Genomic DNA, 22981 nt, shown 5'->3' with positions numbered 1-22981 from the left:
CTTATCTTTTTTTCTTTTTCTTTTTCAAAATAAGTTGTTGTCGTTATCCTTTTTTGTTTTTAATTTACATCGAAAATATAGATTGGAGTTTAAATGCTAAAAAAATAGAAACTTAACCAATTATATATATATATATATTAACAAAATTTGCATTAAAAAAATGTAGTGAATAACTGAAATTTGGCATTGTGCATTTTCCTGTTTGGCCGTGTAAGAGTCAAAAGAGATTCCGTAGGTTGATTCTTCTCCATATTGTGTCTTTTTTATATTGTCAAAAAAAAAATAATTAATTTGTTTTCCAATTTTGTAAAAATATTATTCTAAAATAATCTAAACAAATTACCCAAAAAGTGAATCTATCCCCAAAAAAAAATGAAAGAAATCTACTTATTTATTGGCCATTGCCCCAAAACTTTAATTTCAACCAGAAAACAGTATTAATGTTACGAATTTGAAAGCATCTTTGCAGGACCACCTACACCAAGCTCTTGTCCCCTCTCTCTCTGTGTCAAAATAATAATATATATTTCTTTAACATCCCTTTTGCCAAAAATTTAACTTTTATTATGTGAAAAAATTGATAAAGGTAATTGAAATTTAAAAAAAAAAAAAAAGAATAAACTTGTTAAGATAATAATGGCCGGAGAATGTTAATTATTTTAGGGAGGAAATGTGAGGAAAATTGAAAAGTAGTGATTAAAAAAATGAAGGGCTGGGATTGAGTGGTGTGAGTGGAAGATGGAAATAGTCGTGGCAACGAGGTTAAGAGTTTTGACCCGACAAGCCTACAAAGTCTTCTCGGAGTATTCCATGGGGCAGACTGGTAGGCTACGTGCCATTACAACGTTAAGGACGGCAATAAGCCGGCGCAGATCTTCCTCTCTAGATTAGGCTGCTGCCTTTTCACGTCACGTCACGTGGTGTCCAATTACAAATCCATAAAATTCCCCACTCAATTTCAAACTCAAACTAACATTCTCATTCCCTTCTTTCGAACCCAAAAAAATATTTAAAAAAAAAAAATTATTAAGCTTATCACCCACTATATCCTCCTCTTTATCTTTCCCATAATTCTTTCATATATTTTTTATATAATAATACTAAATATGATAATTCACAATGTAGAATAAACCATGTGCCCCAACAAAATTATTTAAACTTTGAGAGATATAAGTGTAATATTAACGAAGTCTGTAATCGGTTGGTTTGGTTGACTATAAGTCGTCTCTGACTTGTAGAAAATTCTTAACCTGCATTAATGCACACAGAGAAAACCCAAAAAAGTGTAATAATACTTTAGGTTTTTGGTAAACGATTATGAGAGGTACATTGCGCGTCTGGTTTTGAACGCGTAGATGAGTTCGGCAAGAATAATCCAATCTGAATTATGGAAAACACAGAATTTGGTGGTTGGTTGAACAGGTTGAGGTTGGTAGATAGCGATTGGAGTTGAATTGGGCTTCATCTGTACAGGGCACGGATGTGTAAATCCTAATCCAACGACTCTCAGGGATTCAGCCGGGTCCCATTGGATTATGTAATTATGTTCTATTTCCTTCACATTAACATTTCCTAGCACAAAATCAAAAGCAATGTACGGCAATCAAGTATTATAAGATCCTGCAGCACATTTTTACCGAAATTCACAGCAATTTTTACAAGGTTTCCGTGAAATAATCATTTCTCTACATGTATTACACTGTACATAGTGCAGTATGGCAAAAAAACAAACTATACAATATCACCCCATATTGCATACCATGGGTAACCCCCACCTCCCATTTTTCTTTTCCTCCTTTTTTCGATCGATTCCAAAGAGAAAACAGGATTTAATTGTTGTATATACTATGATTCCTATCGTAGAGAGTTAAGGGACAAAAAAAAAAAAAAAAAAGACTAGAACACCCGTTAAGGACTATCAAAATCGGATGATGTCGAAGGAAGCCAGAGTTCTACACGGGTTCCACCTGCTCCAAGGGCAGCATCTTTAGTCCGCGGTGAGATGACACGAACAACACACCCATAACTCTCAAGAATCTCACGTGCAACAGTCAGTCCAGCTATAAAGTTCCATGCCATGTTGTCTTCGACCATTTCATCGGAACAGAGATCTGCTCCAAATGGGGTGAGGGAATGCATCTGTGTCTGAATGCACACAAATCAACGGTGTACAAATTCATTTCTGAGCTTCAATAAAGCCAAAATAAAATTAGAAATAAATTCAGCAAAAGTTGAAAGTAATCACCATATAGTGCATATCAGGCCCATCATCATCGATTATTACAAGAGTACCACCTGCTGGTGCTCTCATTGACACAATTTCAACCTTTCCCCCAACTTGTGTTCGCAACAATGCTCCCTCAATCAAATTGCTTAGGGCCTGGCGCAAAGCAGGTTCTTCTATTGCAACTTCCAAAGATTGTATTAGTTCATTCAGTTCTACTGCACGTTTCTGCTTATGAGCAAGGGGACTCACAGCCTCCACCAAATCTACTAATACATCAGAAACACTGCATGGTCTTCCTGACATAATTTACAAGAGTAAGAAAATGACAATTTAAATCTAAAGAAAAATATGATTTCTCAAGTAAGTCAACAGACATGCTAAACACAGATGAAATATGAAACTTGTTTGCTACATACAAGCACTGCATGCATCTGAAACTTGCACAACAATTTTGTAACGTCAGCCACCTAGATCTCATGCGACAAAATTCTAATTAGGCCCAAAACCTACCTAAGTCCATGTTTATGTACAGGCGCAAGAGCAGGAGGTGGCATAGGCATCTCTAAATCCTTGGCTGCAGTGCTTAAGGAAAGTGGTTCACCTAGATTTTGGAGCTTAGTGCCAGACCCATCCCTGGTAAAACTTGAATTGGGAATCTTCTTCAATTTTTCCTCATTATAGTGAAGTATATTAGCCTAATATCACAAGGAAATTTCAGAGAGTTAGATGTTTCTTTCTATATAATGAAGTAATAGGCAACATTTACGTTAATTGAATCACAATGCTTCAAATTTCAGCATCATCAGCAGTCTTACAGGCTGCTATTTTAGCTCAGATGCTGGGGTGGATTGGGAAGATAACTAAAAAAGGAACGTCAAGTCTGGAGCAAAGTATAGTAAAAAGTCTACTAAAATAGACACGAATAAACATTTATACACACACACACACACACACACACACACATATATATATATATATGTAGAGAGAGAGAGAGAGAGAGAGAGAGTGAACACACCTTTGTCATGTAAACAGCATCTTGGAGCTGTTGGAGAGTATCCCTCATACGATCACCTTGTGTCAAGATGTCTTCAACAATATCAAATGAAATCTACAAGAACGTATTGTCCAATATTCAACACTAATTGAAATAGAATAAACTAAAAAGCAATTCACCGCAGATGTCCACAAACCTCACCTCAGTTTTCTTCGTGTGAATAGATAACATCTTGCTTAAAGTCTGGATGCTAGAAAGAGGACCACGAATCTGGAAGAACATAAGATCATAGAAAAATTAGAATCAGCATATAAATTATACTTAAAAGGCCAACTGCAACAAAGTGATCAAGGGATCCTACCTGCTCAACTAGATTACTCATCCTGACATTATTCTGCCATGTGGATTGCTGAAGTAACATTGCTTTCTGCAGAAGAATAAGCAAGCTATTTAAATTAATAAAGACGTTTTTAAAGACAAAGCCAAACCATCAATATATTAGATTGGTTTAAAAGTTCAGGCAAGCAAACAGAGTCAACAGAAACCAGTCTTCTACAGAGAACAAATACAGAAGATGAGGAAAAGGGAAATTATGAAAACTAAAGGCTAAAGAGAAACTGAATAAGATTACATAGCATTTGATGAATGAATACTATGAACATCTTCCCACGGAAATGGACATGAGATAAGGTTACGGTCAGCAAGCAACCACAAGTACCTGTGCAAATTCCTGTTTAATTAGGCAATTTAGCACTACCCTAAAGTAAGATTTCCTCCTCTTTGCATAAAATCCATAAGGCATGGTTTCAGCATAAACTCAATAATATTTCTCAAAAGAATCAATTAAAATTATAAGACCAAGATGCAAATTCAAATCCAAGAGGAGCATCCTTCAGTACTAATAGGCAGAGACAACGGCAAGTGGGATTTTGGTTCTACTGTTATAAAACGTAGCAGAGACTCTTTATCCTCTCAAGTACTTGCATATATGCAACAAAGTTCAGTTTAGAAATAGCTGTATACCTGATCCATAACATATGCCATGGCCAGAGACCGAGAGATGTTGATAGCATTTGATTTCTGCTCAGCAGTGAAGTTGTACATTCTCATTGACTCCTCCTCCAAAGTCTGAATATCCCACGACTTCACATTAGTGTCCAAAGGCCAAGCATGAGCTTCCCCAGGAACTGATTCTGAATGATGATTCATATCACGCCCTTGGCTATGCACAATCCCCTCCTTGAGTATTTCCATACTCTGAAATTCAGCAACCAAGAAACCAACCACAAATGGGTGTTTCACCATGGGGAAAACCACAGCTTTGTTCTCATGTATAAATTCCACCTATACAAAATTGAATCAACATTCGACAATTAAAGCAGAATTTTACAACAAATTGGAAACCTCATACGGTTCAAAAATCAAACGTGGGTCTATCATGAATCACGTAAAGCAGGAGTTGAAATCAAAACTATCATACTTGCTGACTGGAAAGCACAGCTTCTGCGGCGCGTAAACCAGTGGGCATGCTGAAACTACCAACTAATATCACAATATCAGCCGCATTCACTCCAGGATACGCGGTAACCCGACGCAGCTCCAAACGGTCCATTACATAACTACCAGCTGGTCTTACATAGACCTATCAACAAATTTTCCTTGTAAACTACGTAATTCTCTATAAAATCTACTATAATAAATTTTAAAAGAGAAGGTGCGAACACTTACCGAGAGCAGGACATCGGGATCGACTATTCGGCGAAAGAGGTCCAACTGTTCGACGCAAAGCCTCTGAAAATCGGAACTCGGAAGCACCAGGCCGCTCTTCCTATCGTTTTCGATTCTCTGCATGAACTCGACGGGTGAGGTCGAAGCGCCGCGAATTGCCGATGCGACGGCCGAGGCCGAAGAAAGCATAGCCGGTTCCGGTTCCGGTTCCTCATCCGAGCTGACGTGGCGGAGAGCATTGGGGCTAGGGTTAGGATTTTGTAGAGAAGAAGAAGAAGAAGACGGCGAACAAGAGCTGGTAAAGCGGAGGGGCCTTCTCTGAGTGGAAGTGGCGGAATCGGGGAGTTTGTGGGAATTACGAGAAAAGTTAAGGGTAGAATTGGGATTTAGAGGACGAGAGAGACGAGGGTTTTGGGGAGTAATTGCAGAGAGAAGCATTTGGGAAGAAGATGGACGTTGGTTTGAGACATTGAGTGGAGGAAAACCAATGTCCCATTTGCCGTTACAAAGCGAAAGCCCAGTGGGGTGGGGTCCACATACTTACCCTTCAAAACGAAAGGTTTTTGAAAGGGAAGCAAAGAGACGGCGCCGTTTGACCATAAACACACAGAAAAATAAAAATGATATATATTATTTTAAAAAAAATTGAAAAAAAAAAGGAAATTCCTGAAACCAAATGCAAGTATATTCAATTTCAAACTATTTGACCAGGAATCCCAACGGCTCCTATGGCAGCCAGAAATGTGTTCCTTTTTGACTCCTAAAACAAACCCTAACTACCTTACCATCTTTGCTCCACTCTTTAACACTCTTTTAACAACTTGTATTTTACTTCTTTCTTTCTTTATTAATAACCGTTGGAGCGTAAGGCCTTTCTCTACTCTCAAATCCCATAGAAAAGATAAACAAAAATGGTGACGAGCACAGAAACCTCTGTTTCTTGTACCAACTCTACTGACGCCATGGCCAATTCGACTGGTTCTTCTTCTTCTTCTTCTTCTACAACTACTACTTCTCTGAAGCGGAAACGACCCCCAATGATTGCAATCCCAAACGTCTTGCAGGAAATTCAAGTCGATAGGCTCCAAGATCGATTGCCGCATAACAATGCCATTTCTGTCGATGGTGTTGGAGTCGGGGTTTTCTCACTCAAAGGCAAGAAAAAATTCATGGAAGATACTCACAAGATTGTAACTTCTTTACAAGGAAACTCCAAAAAAGTATTTTTTCTCCTTTCTTTTCATTGTTGGCCTTTTTTTTTTTTCTTTGGTGGAGTCCCGTTTTAGTGATATGGATTGTTTTGGTAATGTCAATGTGTAGAGCTTTTTTGGGGTTTATGATGGACATGGCGGTAAGAAGGCAGCGGAATTTGTCGCGAAGAATTTGCACAATAATATTCTTGAAATGATGGAGAATTGTATGGAGAAGGAAGAGGCTGTTAGAGCTGGGTATCTAAGGACAGACCAGGATTTCTTGAAGCAGGTACTTTCCAATTTTGCTGTTCTCTTTTTTTTTTTTTTTTTTTTTGTTTTTCTTCCCCAAAATGATAGGTATAGCTTCTTCTGATTCATAAGTTGATTTCTTGTAAAGGTTCTCAAAATTAGTTTCAATTGGATTATTTTTTGCCTTTGAACATTTGCATCAAATTATGATACTCTGATGTGCATCGCATTTTCTTTGTAATGTTGGCGAGGAATTTGTGCTTGTTTTTTCCATTCATGGTTTCTTGAACGAGTTATATCTGTTCTTGGTCCATTAAAGCTGCTGTTTTGATTTTCAGTAGCTTTGTTTCTCAATTCGAACAGGCTGGATAGGTTGAAAAATTGTAAAGTCAGTTCCCATAAATGCAAGTTTAGTTTAAGGACTCAGTCACACATTGTCAGCTCAATTATACTTTTAATCATAAGACTCAGCCATGACAGTTTTCTGTTGGCTATGCGAATCCTGTTTCTACCGTACACCATTAGACTTCTCACCGTATTTTAATCAGCAAACTTGATGCAGTTTGCTAATTCAATATTTTGACTGGATGTAGGGTATAGGTAGTGGCGCCTGTTGCGTCACAGCCTTGATTGATGGGCAGGAGGTTGTTATTTCGAACTTGGGAGATTGCCGGGCCGTTCTTTCTAGAGATGGAGTAGCCGAAGCTCTTACAAAAGATCACCGGGCTGAACAGGAAGATGAACGAAAAAGAATAGAGAAAAAGGTGGTATTTTATCAGAATGCAAATCTTAACTTAGGTTGTAACATAGGAGAATCTTGAAATGATTTTGACGTTATTGTTGATATTTTTTTACATAGGGTGGATACGTGGAGATCCATCATGGAGCATGGAGAGTCCATGGGATACTTTCTGTTTCTAGAAGCATTGGAGATGCTCATTTGAAGGATTGGGTTTTGGCTGAACCTGATACAAAAATCCTGCAGCTGACTTCAGACATGGAATTTCTTGTTTTAGCCTCAGATGGACTGTGGGAAGAGGTGAGACAGAAATTTCATAGAGAAGAGCTTGATTCAAAAAACAGAAAAATGAATCAATGCTAGTATTTGAAGATGCTAGGAATTGATGCATTTGCAAAATTATAGCTTTGTTCCACTCTGCTTCTCTTGCAGTATATGTCATTATATCAAATCGAAGAAATTTTGCTCGCCTTTCTTTCTTGCATTGATACATCTTTTGTTAACTAGGTGTAGCCGATATCATGATGCATCATGTAAGTAATCAAAGATGGCATAAATTTGTTGTTAATTTATCAAAGCAAATGCTGACTAGAAAATTGAGACGGCATATTATTCCGAGCAATGAAGTTTCTCCATCCAACTAGGTTATTAGTAAATTTGAAAATTCCGTGTCATTGTACTTTTTGGCTTGAACGTTTATATTGGTTAAAACTTGCTCACAGTTTCTTGTACATTTAATTGCTGTTACATGAAATTGAGATATCTGTGGTTCATTCCTGTTGAGTCAAATTTTTACATGATTTTTAACTTTCTATTGAATGCTTTCCTAGGTTGGCAACCAAGAAGCCGTTGATCTCGTGAAACGATTATGCCCAGTTGAGAAAAATTTGGGATCCTCTTTAGATTGTCTGACAAGTAATGATGATGACCATGGATGTGTTAACATTAGTCCTTCATCAAAGTTACGGAGGATTTCTTTGGTTAAGCAACCCAAAGGGATGAGTCAGTCTCCAATCTACAAGAGGACCTTTAATAGCTGGAAAGATTGTGAAAATATATTTGTCAGTGAAGATGAAAGTTCTCCATCCAAGTCACGAAGAATATTACTGGCCAAGCAAATCAAGACAAAGATTGAATCTCCCACTAAAGAGAATGGTGACCATAAGAAGAGACATACATCTGGTGGACTCATGGATGAATCCTCAGGAGATTCCCCGAACGATAATGCTGACAACTATTGCCGTGTCAGTGTGAGTCCATTACGGAGGATTTTGCTACCAAGAGGGATAGGTGAATCTCCAATCTACAAGACCCTTGGTGGCTGGAAAGATAGTGAAAATGAAAGTCCTCCATTGAAGTCGCAAAGATTATCATTGGTCAAGCGAGTCAACACAAAGATTGAATCCCCCACTAAAGAGAACAGTGGCTATAGGACGACACCTGCCTCTGTTGGACTTGTGGATGCTTGTAAGGAGCTTGCGAACCTTGCTGTGTCTAGGGGTAGTTTGGATGATATTACTGTGATGATAATTGATCTAAAACATTTTGGGAGCAAAAGCACGTGTGGTGGGTTAGCCTAGACCTGATGACTAGAAGTCTTGCTGTGGTAGTGCACTTTTCTTGTGTATATAGGAAAGGAACCCCTGCGATGCAGGGTCTAAGTCTTGAATTGTGGATGCTTATGCAGAAAGCTTACTGATTAGATTCTTTAACTACCGATGTTCCGGAAAGTTTAACTTTTTATCTTTCTTTCTACTAAAGCTCAAGGATAGTGCTAGTGAACTCTTTCCTGCAACTGATTCGGCTTTTGACCAGGACGACCACCACCACTTTCATTTAGTGCTTCTCCGACCATTTTGATGTATGTATATCATAGGACTTTGATGTATTCTACTGTTTTTTCTTTGATGTTTAATGCAATTTTAATGTGCCTTTAACCATTCATTAGCTTACTGCCATAGCCTCATGAGAAATAAACAAAACATTCTGGTTTGACATTCTTTATGACTTTTTCCAAGAACAGAATTATTATATGCATATATTCTTTTCACTTACAGATGAAGTAGCAAATCAAAATTTTCAGAGTATTTTAAATACCATAATTCTTATGAAGTTTCTTTGTCCGAGGATTTGTGGGTTCAATGGTGGATACGAGGATTTGAGGGTTCAATGGTGGATAATCTAGATCTAACTCATTTCAATAATGCATATCAAGGATAAGTTTCCACCTGTCTCAGATTGATATTGAAACAAAGTTTTTCAATAAAAATAATGATCATGGCTTTAACTTGTGTTGCTAAGTTGATTTTAATGTTAGGTTAAGACGAAATGAGTAGTAAATTGTTTTGCTCCATTAAATTATTTTATTTGGTAGTTATCAGCATTTGGGGCTTCTTCACCTTTCTCTGGTAAGACTGGTAGTTATCAGTCTACTGTCATCCATGTTCAGAAAAAGAGAAAACGAGAGAACGAAGAATTATAGTGTTTTTTTTTTTTTTTTTTTTTTTGAATAATTATATTCAAACTCAACTGTAGTGACTGTCCAAAAACAAAAGGAAAAGAAAAACTCAACTGTAGTGAAGACCGAGGGGTGGACCATAAAAGGTACAAAAACCCCAGATTCCTCATATTTTTCTGCGTCTCTAACCCCGAGATTCCCTGCTTTATAATATCTCACGGCATCTGCACTGTAAAGTTAAATGATAAAAAGGAAAAAGCCCCAGGTAAAAAAAAAAAAAAAAGGTTACAGATTTTTCTTACGCATAGATTAGAGGAAAAATTACAATGACCTTCACATCGAAAATCTAAAGTCTTTGCATGTTCAATACCCATCATTAGTCTCTTTTTGATTTTTTTGATTTTTATTTTTTACCCCAAACCCACTTGCTTCTTCGATGTCAGAAAGACTCTTCCTTCTTCCCACATGAAAAGCTTTCTTTTTCGGGTACACCATCACATGAACTTCAAATCTGATGAAATAAAAGGGGTTTGTTTGCTTTTTACCATGCATGGAAAATAAAGTTTTTCTTGGGATAGTACTTGTCATTGAATCCAAACCCACTTTGGAGAGAAAGGCAAAACAGATTTAGAAGCTTACACGGCTTCCATAAATATAAAATGTCTTAGTTCTTCCCCCCTCGTTTCTCACACTTCCTCTGCCTTCAAAACTCTCAGTTTGGAAGTTTGGGTGCCTAAAAATCTCTATCAGTCCATCTTGATCTTAATTTACTAAGTTCTCTATGCTTGCCACTGCTTTTTATGTTCTGTGTAGTCTGACAAAAAACCATCTTTCTTCTTCATAAACCTAATTAGTTTCTTTTCAGTTTACATAGAAAAAACCATGCATGATTCAATCGTAATTCCTGCTTGTTTTACATCCGGTGAGCGGCCAATTGGTGAGCCATCTACTATGATCAGGTCAGGACAGAGTGCATTCATGTCAGTGTATCGGACAAAGATTGCTGGTCAGTGCCGTCTCATCACCGTCACTTGGTGCAAGAACTTGCTGCTTCATGGCTTATCAGTTTCAGTTCAAGGACAAGATGAAGAAGAGCAGTATCGATGCAAAGTTGAGCTAAAACCATGGTATTTTTGGAGGAAACAAGGCTCCAAGCAATTTACAGTTGATGGAAGAACAGTTGATGTTGTATGGGACCTGAAAGCTGCGAAATTCAACGGCGAGACAGAGCCGCAATCTGATTACTATGTTGCCATTGTTTGCCAAGAAGAGGTCGTTTTACTTGTCGGTGATATGAAGAAAGATGCTTTCAGAAAAACAGGTTGCAGACCATCACTGATAGAGCCTATTTTGGTGTCGAGGAAGGAACATTTATTTGGTAAAAGGAAGTTCTGTACAAGAATGAAATTTCATATGAGAGAAAATTTCCATGAAATTATGATCGAATGCAACAACAGCAGCAGTATCAGCAGCGCAGATCAAAGCGGGTATGATCCAGAATTGGAGGTGAAGATTGATGGGAAACTAGTTCTTCATGTTAAGCATCTCCATTGGAAATTTAGAGGTAATGAATCGGTTTATGTAGGCAAAACTAAAGTGGAAGTTTATTGGGATGTTCATGATTGGCTGTTCAGCTCTGGTCTAAGACATGGTATGTTCATATTTAGTCCAGAAACTTCATCATCATCATCATCATCTTCTTCATTATCTGATCCATCATCAGCTCCATTGTCAACATTGATTAATACAGAATCAGGAGATGATAATAATGAAAATGTTGATGGGTCATCTAGATATTCCTTGTTTGTGTATGCTTGGAAGATGGAGTAAATTATTGGTGTTTTACATAATTGGGTCATTGACACTGAATCATGGAAAAGTATCATCAAATTTTGGAAGAATTAAAAGAGAATGAGGGATCAGACAGTGGCTATTATGTGTTGGTTGAGGCAAGTGAAAAAAATAATATATATATATATATATAAAAATAAATAAATAGGTGACCAAACACATGGACCAAAGGAGTGGAGTAGTAGGGAGGGACATGGAGGCTTGCTAGCTGGAATTGATTAGGTAATAGGGACATGACTGGACAAGCCATATTGGATCACGTATATGTGCCCACAAATTATCCAATTGTGCCCATTACCCACCATTAATGACTTTATAATTGCTCTATAATGCCTGTATGGATATTGCTATATTTTTATTTTCTTTCCTTTCATTTTCTCTGTCTCTCTCTTTCCTTTTCTTTTTCTTTTTTTTTTTTTTTCTGTTCTAAAATTTCCCTTTAATGTAAGTATGTTGATAAATCAAAAGACTTGGTATATATATACAGTTGTTTTGCACTGTAGAATATGCATCTCTATAGCTCATGATCCAATGTCAATGGTACAAACTTCATGTTGTATTTGAACTTTAGACATGATATATTTACTTTTAGGTGTTAATATATTCGCTTTACTTAAAAGAAATGTTAATATATTCACAAATACTACTTTATCATGGTTATCAATAATAATAGTGATGAGTTAAAAAAAAAAAAAAAAACACTATATATGCTCTAACATTTTATAAAAATTAATGATATTGTGATTAATTCTATTTACTCCTTCGTTTCTATATCGAAGTCTTCATACTATTCTTGGGAGTTGTCACTACTAATATATTAATTAATTAATTATTCAAATGCCTTTATTATTGTTTTGTCCAAGAACCATTGAAACTGTCATTTAGAGTTTTTATGGGTATCATAATCCCATATTCCAATTCCCACTTTTTTTCTATACTATGCTTAAAATGCCATATTTCATAGATATGATTATTTGCTGGCAACAAGAAAGAAGAAGAGAAAGAAAAATATTTATTAAAAAAAAAAAAAAAAGGTATAAGAATGGAGATGCCCCATTGCACAATGTTATTCACATGCATGAAACCTAGAGACAGGGATGAATTCTCAACATGTTTTGGGCCCGCGGAGACCCATCCACCTAAAAAGGCTACTTTTCTTCCACCTAAAAAGCAAGCCCAATAATACATATATATATTTATTTGATAATCCGAGCATTTCCAATGTGGAAGATTAAAAATTTACCCAAAAGTATAAAAATAAAATGTGGAAGATTAAAAAAGGTTGTTCCTTTTTCCTTGCTTTTTGCAAACCACTTTAGGGAAATGAAAAGAAGGCACAAAGCCCAAAAAAAACCAAACAACCCAAGTGATTCACTGATCCATTCTGTGACATGCCATTTTCAATGGAGTTGGTGGCGTCAGAAAATGACCCATCAGAATTTTGTTCCAGTAACTACTTGTTATCGGTCTAGGTGAAGTGGAGCCCATCCCAATTTAATCCGGACCCTTGGATTATTGTATGATTTGGCGTTCAAGATCTCTTTGCCTTTGATCGTCTTCTTGCTAGACTCATGTTATCCAAATTGTACTTCCCAGCATGAGCTCGACATTCTACAAGGGGATGCTTAAATCTTAATGCTTAAATCCTTCATATTCCAAAAAGAGAAGAAAAAAAAAAATTAAAAAAAGCATGCCATTTGTAACGTATGTGGATTTGTGATTTTATGGAAAATTTACCTAATAATTCAAAACTTAAAAAAATAAATAAATAAATAAATAAATAAAAAACACTAATCTCAGAAAGGGATTTGAATGATTATTACCATATGTTTTGGGCTGGCGAATGGGGGTGTACTTGACACATAAGTTGGGCCGTTCGTGTTGAAATATTGGAGGTTTTTTCGATAACTAACCACTTTATAATTGCATTTTAGAAAAATAGTAAATTTTTTTATTTTTTTAAAAACTAACCAATATTTTACCCGTTTGGACTAAAGTACCCTTATCTATATTTTTTCTTTTCTTTTTTTTTTTTTGGTTCTTTTCTCTATCAAAAAGCCTTTTATTTTTTTTGGTTTCGGTTTTGTTTTTTCACTTTCCCTTTGAAAACGTTTGAAAACGCAGGTAGGGCATATGCACATCTTACCATCCCGGCCACGTCCTCATCCTCGTCCAGAAACGTTTGAAAGCCTTTTATTTACTTAAATTTCATTGCTTTTTGTTTTCTCTGTCTTCATTTCTTATTTTTTCAGAAACGTTCGATTTGGATTGGATGTTTCAGACTCAAGATTTTTATCCCACGAGGTACGTGTTTGATGATGCTTTACCAGTTTCCCAAAACACCATTTACCCTCTGTTTCGGTCTCTTTTTGATGTTTTTGTGGTTATGGTGCATTGGTAATTTGGTATCTATGAATCTGTGTTCGTGGGTCGAGATGTTTGTATGAGTTTTTCTTTTCTTTTCCATTTTTTTTTGGGCGATGTATTTTCATCGCTTTTTTGGATGATCGTTAAGCTTGTTGGTGTCCGATCGAGGAGTTTTTGATTTGTGTAGGTTCAAGTTTTCGGTTTTAGGTGGTTTCCAGTTTGAAAATACGTGCTTGAGCAAGTGCTTGTGGTTTTCGGATAATTTGTTTTGTATACCCAGTTATGATTTTTACTTGATATATGATATGCATCCTTTTTTTGGTCCGATGAGTTTATGGAGAAGTAATGGATGATCGGATGTTTGGGCTAGCTGAAAATCAATTATAGCTGTGGTTTAAAAGGACAAAAGGGGTCGCTGTAGTTGGATTGAAAGTATTCTGCAACAATTTTCAGAATATAGACGAGTTCAACAATTTAATTTCTCCTGGACACTAACTTGATATTCGATTGCTGTGATACACATTGTATTTTTGTGATATAAGATGATCATGGTATAATGTACGGTGATATAAGATGATCAACGCACAATCTTTGTTGTTGTTTGATTATAAGGGGATTAGTTAGACCTGTAAATTTTGTTTCCAAATATTTTGTTAATGGGTTCAATAAATGTGTTGTTCATGAAATGGAGAAAAAGATATAAATTTTTAATGAGGACTGGTATACATGTGATTGTGTGGCTTAAGACCTAAATTTATGTCCAAAAGCCCCTTTTAACCGATTAAGCTTCTAAGGTTTGCAATTCTTTTTTATTAGGTTGAAGTTTTAGTTGTCACTTTTTCCAAAGTTCTTTGGGGTTGGTTAAGAAAAATCTATATTGGTTTTGGGCATGAAAATAGAATGCCAGATCTAAGAAGTGGAGTTCGGCGATCAAAGAGAGTTAATAATGTGCAGGAGAATCCTGCTGTTATAGTTCCACCTACTCGCCCTGGTGTTGCAAAAGGTAATGTCTCCAAAACCAAGTCTTCCCATTAAGTCTCAAAAATCTGCTTGCCTAGGCTAATGTTTGCCCAAATCCAGGGCCAACTGGTAGAGGTAGAGGAAGAGGGACCAGAGCTATGAATCAAGGTAAGAATGCCAAGCCAATTGGTGCTGGAGTTGGTGGACAGGGACACACAGGATTGGACTTGCCAATCGGAAAGTTGGTTGCTGTTCGTGATGAATTGGTTGCTCAGAAAAGTGCAGAAAAGTTGGCTGCTGCTGAGGATGAGGGAAGCACAAGTCCACTTCCTGAAAGGGTACTATTTTGGCCTTTCTGCTCTTATCTGCATATTGCAAATTTTATTTCTGTTGCTTCTTGTTTTGTCCTGTTTTGTCCATTTATATATTGAGGTGACAGTCTGCCAATTTTCAGATGCTTTGCTTTCTAGACCACTCTATAAGAGGTCATGGTCCTGTAAGTTGATTTAGACTAATTAGGCAAACCTTTTAATCTCATGAAATGTGTTCTATTTACATTGTCTGTTTTATTTTACCACATTTGATTTGCTTTTCATTCCATTTGATTAGAAAATGTATGAACTGTATAGTTTCCTGAGATAATTTCTCAAATCTTAAAAAAATTCCTAGAGGAGGTTTGTGTAGTCTCATTTCCTGATGCGTACTGTTATAGTTAAACTATATTGTTTCACATGTATTATTATGTCTATTGCAAGTTATTAACAACTTGGTTATTATATTTATCTCCACATAGTTTGTGGATTAAGTTTATATTTATATAATATAAATCATGACAACTTCTATAAATGAATCTAGACATTGGCTTATCTTATCCTACAAGTTGAGACACCAAATTAATATATCTAATGAGGATTATTCTCTTATAATGTGCTTGACTTTTTACTGGCTAAAGAAGAAAACAGATATTGGTTGTGCTGAAATTCCCTCTCATTCATATCCTTATTTCATTTGACTGCAGAAAAGAAGATGGGGTAGCTGCTGGAGTCTCGGATCATGGAGAATGGGAGGATCAGTGCTACCGAAAGCATCGATCCATCACTCTTGGGTCAATAAAGGAATTCAATTTTGACAGCACAAAGTCAGAATTTTCAGATAAGCCTACCAATGGCTCAGAGTGGTGGGCTAATGAAAAAGTAGCTGGAAAGGAATCTAAGCCTGGCAACGGTTGGACTTTCTTTCCCATTTTGCAGCCAGGAGTCAGCTAACGTAGAAAATATTTCATCATAGCTTCCCCTCTGTGAAAGGATGGCAACTGTAAAGCAGCTAACCCATCTGTTGTAAATCTGGAGTTATACAATTTTGAAGATACGGCTACAGCTTGGCAAAACTTGGGATCAAATTGTTGTTGGATGAATGGATGGATTGCAGAGATGAAAGAACTGCTTATGAATGTGTTAGGAGCAGAAACAAGATGCAGAGAGGAGATAATTTTCTAGGAATTAGTGTGAGTACTGATAGAGCATTCTTTGTAATATTTCTTGATGTTATACAAAGGGATAGCATTCGCTTATAGGGGGTTTTGTTGTGGACTACTTTTTCTTGTAATGTGTAACAATAAAAAAATGAAGAAGCTCATATTTCCACATTTTTTAAGAGACCTCTAAATCATTTGGTGATCTATCTTGTTCTGTGATCTAGAATCTTGCTTTTCTTGGTCTCGTAGATTTGGTGATGCTTTATTCCATACCCGGAAAAAACCCTTCATCTGGGAAGCATTTTAGAGCTAATAGCGTTAAAATGGTGTTAAACTGCGTTCAAAAGCAAATTAAGTATTTATAATTTTGCTATTAGATCATTAAATTTGTTGAAGTATCTTTGATTTATAATGCTTTTCATTATTGGGGAGTAAAAGACTAAAAGGAAAATAGCACCATGGTAATGCTATTGAAATATTTCTCCAAATAAAGGCCATAAGTTAATAAAATAGTGAAGCTAAATTGAGATAAATCAAATCCATGACATGTAGGGCTGCTAGAATTGAGATGGTACTGCAAATATCTAACAAAACTGACACAGGGACCATGTTTTCCTCCTGGCGGGAATTTTTTTACTTCTGGAGGAAAAAATTTCCTCCAGGCGGAAAATGTTTTCCTCCTGGAGGAAATTTTTTCCGCCAGGCGAATTTCCTCCTGGAGGAAATGTTTTCCTCCAGGCGGAAAACCTTTTCCTCCAGGCGGAAAATTTTTTCCTCCAGGCGGAAAAATTGTCCTTCAGGCTTTTCTCGTGTCGGAAAAAATGTTTCCTCCATCTGTTATGTTTTGTTGTATTTGATTTGCAGATAAATGGATTCAGATTACCAACGAAGGTTTTAGGACTCGGAGATATCGAGGGTAAAGGTTAATTGTAGATCGAACTTCTGGAAAGCCGTGTCGGATATTAAGTTCAAACTGACTCCAGCCCAAATAAAGAAGTTTGAGGATAGCTGTTTTGGCCACTTTTTGAAGGCCAACGAGATACAATTTAGTGGCCACATCGTCAACAGCATGCTGTATAGGCAATGTGTTTGCGACGACAAGGACTCTATGGTATTCAATTTTGGAGGGCGTGGTGCTAGATTTACACAGAGGGACTTCACCATAATTACAGGTCTACGGTTTGGTTACGAACCCAATAGGCAGGTTAACATCTCTACTCGTATTAATGACACGTATTTTGGCGGAAAGCGAAAGATCACTAATTCGGAGATAACCGAAGCTTTCCTGACTGCACAGTGTCAAGACAATGATGAAGCCGACGATGATAGATTGAAGTTGGCTTTATTATATTTCCTAGAGACGGTTCTTCTAGGCAAAGAAAGCATGGCCACCGCACCTCATTATCACTTGGAGATGGTGGACGATTTAGAGTACTTCAATAACTATCCATGGGGTACTTTATCGTATACTACCACCATTAGATCCTTTGGCTTTCATGGTAAGTTTGTTACACTATTATTTAAAGTTCATTACACTTGTATGTATGGTGTATATTTCGTTACTTATTGATTACTAATTAATTGTTTGACAGATTTGGGGTTTTGAGACAATTCCTTCATTGGGTCAAGCATTCGGAAAGAAGTTGTCGGACATGGCATTTGTATGAATATTAGTATTACTTGCTAATCACTTGATTATAATCCCTTTTGTCTTTTGCAGTATCCCGTTCATGGCTTAATGAATGTGACTGAAGTTGAGCATGCATATATCGGCATATTATGAAGTCTGGTTGGGCATCAAAGGTTGATATGGACATTTTGACTGCGGGTAAAGACTTTTTCCAGTTGCTTATAAACAGTGAGAAGTGGCTGAATCACGATGTAAGTATCAAGATTTTTATTTTATAATTTGATAAATTCCATAGATAGTTGTTCAACTACATGGATGTAATTTAAAATTAACTCGTCTTTCAATGCAGCATATGGAAGTCCTGCCTTACCTATTTCGTGTATGTGCCAATCAATTTGCTGATATTTTTTATCCTAGTTTTGAGGTGCTAGATGGAGGATTTTGGGTAAGTAACGGCCATGTGTCCTATATGTGGCTATTGTGATTTTAGATAACTAATAAATTATTTTGTTGTAGGTATACATTGAGCAATGTCATGGAAAGTTCATCGACAATCCATCTAAGTTCCAATTCTCATACGCAATGCAAGAATATGTGTTGGGGATTCGAATGAAGGAGTCCAAGCCATGGAAATACGTAAATCATGTAATATATACATGTCCAAATTGTGTAATGTTAACTATTCATTTATTCATGTGCCTTCCTTTATTTATTGTGCTAACTGAAATTCTGTAATGTATTGACAGTTGTTGATTCCACTAAACAAGCGCAACATACATTGGGTGGTAGGGCACGTGGACTTAAAAGAGCGTCGCATGACTGTATATGATTCAGATAAGGCTGGTAACCGATACAAGGGACAAATTTATTTCCAGAAATTATGCATAATGTTACCATATTTACTGCGGTCTGCATCCTTTTATGAGCAGCGGCCGGATCTTGTAGACTCCGTTGACGAGTTTACATGTGAATTGGCACAAAATACCCCTCAGCAAAGTAACGGGTAAAACCTCTTAATATTTCCAATCACCACTATCATTTTTACCATTTCGATATTCCCAATCACCACTATCATTTTGTACCAATGTTCCATTGTATAAAACCGCAATTACAATGTCATCATCTTCCATTTGACTACAAAATTAAATGAATAACGTTAAACTAAATCAATAAATATATAAAATTTTGAATAATATTAAACAAACATATTAACTGTATTAAAAAAGTTGACTCTGTTTTTTTTTTTTCGGGCCAAATATAGCTTTTTCCTACTGGTGGAAAACTGGCGGAAAATTTGCGGAAAACTGGCGGAAAACTGGCGGAAAATTGGCGGAAAATTGGCGGAAATTTGCGAAAACGGACAAACTGGAGGAAATTGGCGGAAATTCATCTTTTTCGCCAAATTTCCTCCGTTTTTACTGTTTTCCGCGATTTTTCAGTTTTACACAAAATTTCTTCCATTTTCAAACCATATGCCACCTAAAGTATCTTTAAAATCACATAGAACATCTCATAAATCAATTTCTTGCATACCCATATCAAATAAAAAGCTTAAAAAACCCTAAACTAATAAAACTTACAAGAAAAAATAGAAAGAGAAAAAACAAAAAAAACACATATTTCCTTACTTTCATCTAATAAGAAAAAAGATAAAATTTTTACCTGATTTTAGTTTGAGATATGAGAAAATACAAAAAAATGAGAGTGAGAGGCGATGAGATGCAAAGAGTTTAGAGAAACCCTACGAACAGTTTTGTATAAACCCCACCCCCACGAACGAACGGCTGTGTAGAAGAAAGGAAAGCTTTTGTGTAATTTTCAATTTTATCAAGGGTATTTTTGTCCCAAGGTGGCTAGTTTTTAAAAAAAAAAAAAAATTTGCTATTTTTCTAAAATGAAGTTGTAAGGTGGCTATTTATGGGAAAAACCCAAATATTAGGCCCCTTCAATTCAAGCTGTCTTGATGAGATACCAGTCCAAAATGAAGGGCAGACAGCCCACTTAGCCTGTATACATTTTACAGAGCATTCCCAAAATAGAAAGAAAGAAATACATCAAAATAAAAATAGTTATTCAATCTTTTGATGATATGTATATATTTGATATGCAAATATGCATTGCGGTTGATCTATAATGATATTGCGGTTGATCTATATATATATATCATTTATAATAATTTTCTCTATCTCATATTTTAAATTTAAATATAAACGGCATATTAATTAAACTAATTTTACTTGACAAATTTTTTAAAGTTTGTATTTTTACATTTTTTTTTTTTTTTTGGTTGGCATTTCGTATTGTATTGTATAAACGTGTTTGAAGAGTGTGTGGAGTTGCTATTTTTATTTTTAAAATTTTCAGTTGAAAATTTTAACATGACCACGTTTTGTGCATGTGACTGTGATGCAAGGGCATAGAAGATATTTTCTCACCAATTAACTTCCTTTTTATTTATTATTATTATTTTTTATTTGAATGGAACTTCCTCTTATTATTTTGCAAAAAGTTTTTTAAAAAAAAAAATTCCTCTTATTTTTAAGAACAAATTAACTTCTTCTTATCTATAATATACTATAAGTACTAATAAATCCCAACAATAAACAACGTAATTATCTACAATATACTAATAAATTCTCATTAATGATGACTGCCTAATTGCTTATATAAAAACAAAAGAAAAGAAAATAAAAATCCATAATATCTATTTTCCTCCACAATTATCATCGTTGTTTAAAAAAAATATAAATAAATAACTGGGGGGTTTTATCTCATTATATAAAATATTGAATTGATTTTCAATTTCTTTCTCGTCTGAACGGTTTCGGAAGAATAGGGCTTTTATATTTGTAGGAAAGGAGGGGTACCAGCCGAACCAAATACAGAAATCTCAGGGTTTTCTTCAAACTTGAACACGGCAAATAGAAGAAGAAGAAGAAGAAACGTCTTTGATCTTTGTGATCCGGGGTTTCGGAAGGATTAGAACCCTCTCTGCAACTTTCCTTCGACGATTGGATTTTCTTAAGGTAGTATTTTTGGAATTTATACTCTGTGGATGTAAAATTTTTCTGGTGGATTATGAATGATTGTTGCTATGGACTTAAATGGTTCACCAATACTCCAACCCAAAGAAGAAAGGCGTAGACGTTTGAAAAGAGACCGAGACCATGAATCTCAACCACGTGAACACCATGTGTTTGATAAAAGTAGTAAGTTAGCTTTGCCCCCTGGTTGGCTGGATTGCCCTGCATTTGGTGAAGAAATTTGCTACATGGTACCTTCAAAGGTTCCACTCAGTGAAGCATATAATGATAGGATTCCACCTGGTGGAAGATATTCATTCAAACAGGTTCATCATCATCAAAGGGTTCTAGGAAGAACACTGGGTTTGGTCATCGATTTGACAAATACTAAGCGTTATTACCCTACTCAGGATTTGAATAAAGATGGTATTAAGCACGTTAAGATTCCGTGCAAAGGCAGAGACTCTGTACCTGATAATTCGTCTGTTAACCACTTTGTGTATGAGGTTTCAAAATTCATTCCTTGTCGTCAGAATCACAAGTACGGTATTCTTGTGCATTGTACACATGGCCACAATCGCACTGGATATATGATTGTTCACTTCCTTATGAGAACTCGGTCTATTTCTCTAACTGAGGCAATTGGAGTATTTGCTCAAGCACGCCCTCCGGGTATCTACAAAAAGGACTACATTGATGCATTATATGCATTTTATCATGAAAGAAAGCCTCAAATGTCCATTTGCCCACCAACCCCACAATGGAAGGGGTCTAGTTCTGATCTTGATAATGATAACGATGATGATGGAGTTCCAGCTTCTCCTTTGTGCGGGACACATGATTCGGATTCGAACTCAGTGATGATGACGAATGATGATGTTTTGGGAGATGAGATACCTTGGGAGCAGCAAGATGCATTCAGGAAGTTCTGCTATCAATCACTTAAGTTGGGTGTTGGAGCAAGAGGGAATAGTGCTAGTCAATTTCCAGGATCACACCCAGTTTCTCTTAATAGCGACAATTTACAATTGCTGAGGCAACAATATTATTATGCAACATGGAAAGCTGATGGTACAAGATATATGATGCTAATTACAATAGATGGTTGCTATTTGATTGATAGGAATTTTAACTTTAGGAGGGCTCATATGAGATTTCCTTTAGCTGATCAGAAATCTCATCATCATCATAATCATCATTATACATTACTTGATGGGGAGATGGTAATTGATACATTACCAGATTCACACAAGCAAGAGAGAAGATACCTTATCTATGATATGATGGTGGTTAACAATGTATCTGTAATAGAGCGGCCTTTCCATGAAAGATGGATGATGCTTGAGAAACAAGTAATTGTCCCTCGCCGAAATGAACGAGTCAAATTGAGGGATAGTTGTTATAGATATGAATTGGAACCGTTTAGGGTGAGAAGGAAGGATTTTTGGTTGCTAACAACTGTTAACAAGCTTTTGAAGGAATTCATTCCGAGGAAGCTATCACATGATGCAGATGGCCTTATATTTCAAGGCTGGGATGATCCGTATGTTCCACGCACTCATCAAGGCCTTCTGAAATGGAAATATGCTAAGATGAACTCCGTTGATTTTCTATTTCAGATTGGTGATGATGATGATCGTCATCATTTACTTTTTCTTTATGAACGAGGAAAGAAGAAACTGATGGAAGGAAATTATAAGGTTGAATTTAAAGGTGGTTTAGATCCATCTTCCTATGCGGGGAAAATCATCGAGTGTTGTTTGGATTTTGAAAAACAGAAGTGGGAGTTCATGAGGGTCAGGACAGATAAATCGACTCCAAATGATTTTAACACTTACAAGAAGGTCATGCGAAGCATAAAGGATAACATCACAGAGGATTTCTTGTTGGATGAGATTAAACAGATCATTAACCTGCCAATGTATCATCATAGAATTCAGATTGACAAGAAAGCCAATTTCGCCTAAGTTGTCTTTGTTCATAAAAGACAAAGATTTTCTGTGAGAAAATGGAAGTTTAATGTATTAGTTTTCTCTCCACCCCCCCCCCCCCCCCCCCCCCCCCCCCCCCCTTTTCTTCTCTATTTTT

At 36.3% G+C, this 22981-nt stretch overlaps 5 protein-coding genes and 1 long non-coding RNA gene across 7 annotated transcripts; 5 read left to right on the top strand and 1 right to left on the bottom strand.

The window, feature by feature from the left end:
• Nucleotides 1-1608: 1608 nt before the first annotated feature.
• Nucleotides 1609-5450, bottom strand: LOC107428504 (chloroplast sensor kinase, chloroplastic). The gene is made up of 9 exons (XM_016039044.4): nt 4950-5450; nt 4702-4863; nt 4245-4565; nt 3583-3648; nt 3423-3491; nt 3243-3335; nt 2738-2922; nt 2246-2519; nt 1609-2145 (listed from the first exon to the last, which is right to left on the bottom strand). Exons 1-9 carry the CDS (start codon nt 5385-5387, stop codon nt 1909-1911), a joined length of 1845 nt encoding a protein of 614 aa, XP_015894530.1. The 5' UTR covers nt 5388-5450; the 3' UTR covers nt 1609-1908.
• A 133-nt stretch (nt 5451-5583) lies between these two features.
• On the top strand, nt 5584-10687 carry LOC107428505 (probable protein phosphatase 2C 14). Of its 2 annotated transcripts, none has more exons than XM_025078320.3 (6): nt 5584-6169; nt 6270-6431; nt 6985-7155; nt 7251-7430; nt 7961-8991; nt 10548-10687. In XM_025078320.3, the coding sequence occupies exons 1-5, from the start codon at nt 5861-5863 to the stop codon at nt 8708-8710; spliced, it is 1572 nt and encodes a 523-aa protein (XP_024934088.1). In that variant the 5' UTR covers nt 5584-5860; the 3' UTR covers nt 8711-8991; nt 10548-10687. The 2 variants fall into 2 exon arrangements, with proteins under 2 accessions (XP_024934088.1, XP_060669432.1); XM_060813449.1 differs by lacking the exon at nt 10548-10687 and adding an exon at nt 9666-9805.
• LOC107428506 (uncharacterized) lies at nt 9979-11812 on the top strand. The gene has a single exon (XM_048462487.2). The coding sequence runs from the start codon at nt 10471-10473 to the stop codon at nt 11416-11418; it is 948 nt and encodes a 315-aa protein (XP_048318444.1). The 5' UTR covers nt 9979-10470; the 3' UTR covers nt 11419-11812.
• Nucleotides 11813-13417: 1605 nt separating this feature from the next.
• Nucleotides 13418-15231, top strand: LOC125424117 (casein kinase 1-like protein HD16). The gene is made up of 3 exons (XM_060813558.1): nt 13418-13743; nt 14623-14809; nt 14887-15231. The coding sequence occupies exons 2-3, from the start codon at nt 14707-14709 to the stop codon at nt 15195-15197; spliced, it is 414 nt and encodes a 137-aa protein (XP_060669541.1). The 5' UTR covers nt 13418-13743; nt 14623-14706; the 3' UTR covers nt 15198-15231.
• A 360-nt stretch (nt 15232-15591) lies between these two features.
• LOC132800256 (uncharacterized) lies at nt 15592-16444 on the top strand. Its single transcript, XR_009635206.1, has 2 exons — nt 15592-15645; nt 15785-16444. It is a non-coding gene; the product is annotated as an uncharacterized LOC132800256 (long non-coding RNA).
• A 4164-nt stretch (nt 16445-20608) lies between these two features.
• Nucleotides 20609-22917, top strand: LOC107428455 (uncharacterized). Its single transcript, XM_016038983.4, has one exon. The coding sequence runs from the start codon at nt 20953-20955 to the stop codon at nt 22858-22860; it is 1908 nt and encodes a 635-aa protein (XP_015894469.3). The 5' UTR covers nt 20609-20952; the 3' UTR covers nt 22861-22917.
• Nucleotides 22918-22981: the final 64 nt, after the last annotated feature.

Source organism: Ziziphus jujuba, chromosome 12 (assembly GCF_031755915.1).
Source record: "Ziziphus jujuba cultivar Dongzao chromosome 12, ASM3175591v1".
NCBI classification, from domain to species: Eukaryota; Viridiplantae; Streptophyta; class Magnoliopsida; order Rosales; family Rhamnaceae; genus Ziziphus; species Ziziphus jujuba.
The sequence above is the reverse complement of the archived record's forward strand: the minus strand, read 5'-3'. Positions and strand labels throughout refer to the sequence as shown.

What these genes read in the sequence shown, in the direction of transcription:
- LOC107428504 (XM_016039044.4), bottom strand. Translation starts at nt 5,387, where the DNA reads ATGCTTCTCTCTGCAATTACTCCCCAAAACCCTCGTCTCTCTCGTCCT. An exon ending in ATCCCGATGTCCTGCTCTCG is followed by an intron (nt 4,864 to 4,949) that starts GTAAGTGTTCGC and finishes ATTTGTTGATAG; the next exon opens with GTCTATGTAAGACCAGCTGG. An exon ending in TGAGTAATCTAGTTGAGCAG is followed by an intron (nt 3,492 to 3,582) that starts GTAGGATCCCTT and finishes ATGTTCTTCCAG; the next exon opens with ATTCGTGGTCCTCTTTCTAG.
- LOC107428505 (XM_025078320.3), top strand. Translation starts at nt 5,861, where the DNA reads ATGGTGACGAGCACAGAAACCTCTGTTTCTTGTACCAACTCTACTGAC. An exon ending in TACAAGGAAACTCCAAAAAA is followed by an intron (nt 6,170 to 6,269) that starts GTATTTTTTCTC and finishes GTCAATGTGTAG; the next exon opens with AGCTTTTTTGGGGTTTATGA. An exon ending in GAAAAAGAATAGAGAAAAAG is followed by an intron (nt 7,156 to 7,250) that starts GTGGTATTTTAT and finishes TTTTTTACATAG; the next exon opens with GGTGGATACGTGGAGATCCA.
- LOC107428506 (XM_048462487.2), top strand. Translation starts at nt 10,471, where the DNA reads ATGCATGATTCAATCGTAATTCCTGCTTGTTTTACATCCGGTGAGCGG.
- LOC125424117 (XM_060813558.1), top strand. Translation starts at nt 14,707, where the DNA reads ATGCCAGATCTAAGAAGTGGAGTTCGGCGATCAAAGAGAGTTAATAAT. An exon ending in TCGCCCTGGTGTTGCAAAAG is followed by an intron (nt 14,810 to 14,886) that starts GTAATGTCTCCA and finishes GCCCAAATCCAG; the next exon opens with GGCCAACTGGTAGAGGTAGA.
- LOC107428455 (XM_016038983.4), top strand. Translation starts at nt 20,953, where the DNA reads ATGATTGTTGCTATGGACTTAAATGGTTCACCAATACTCCAACCCAAA.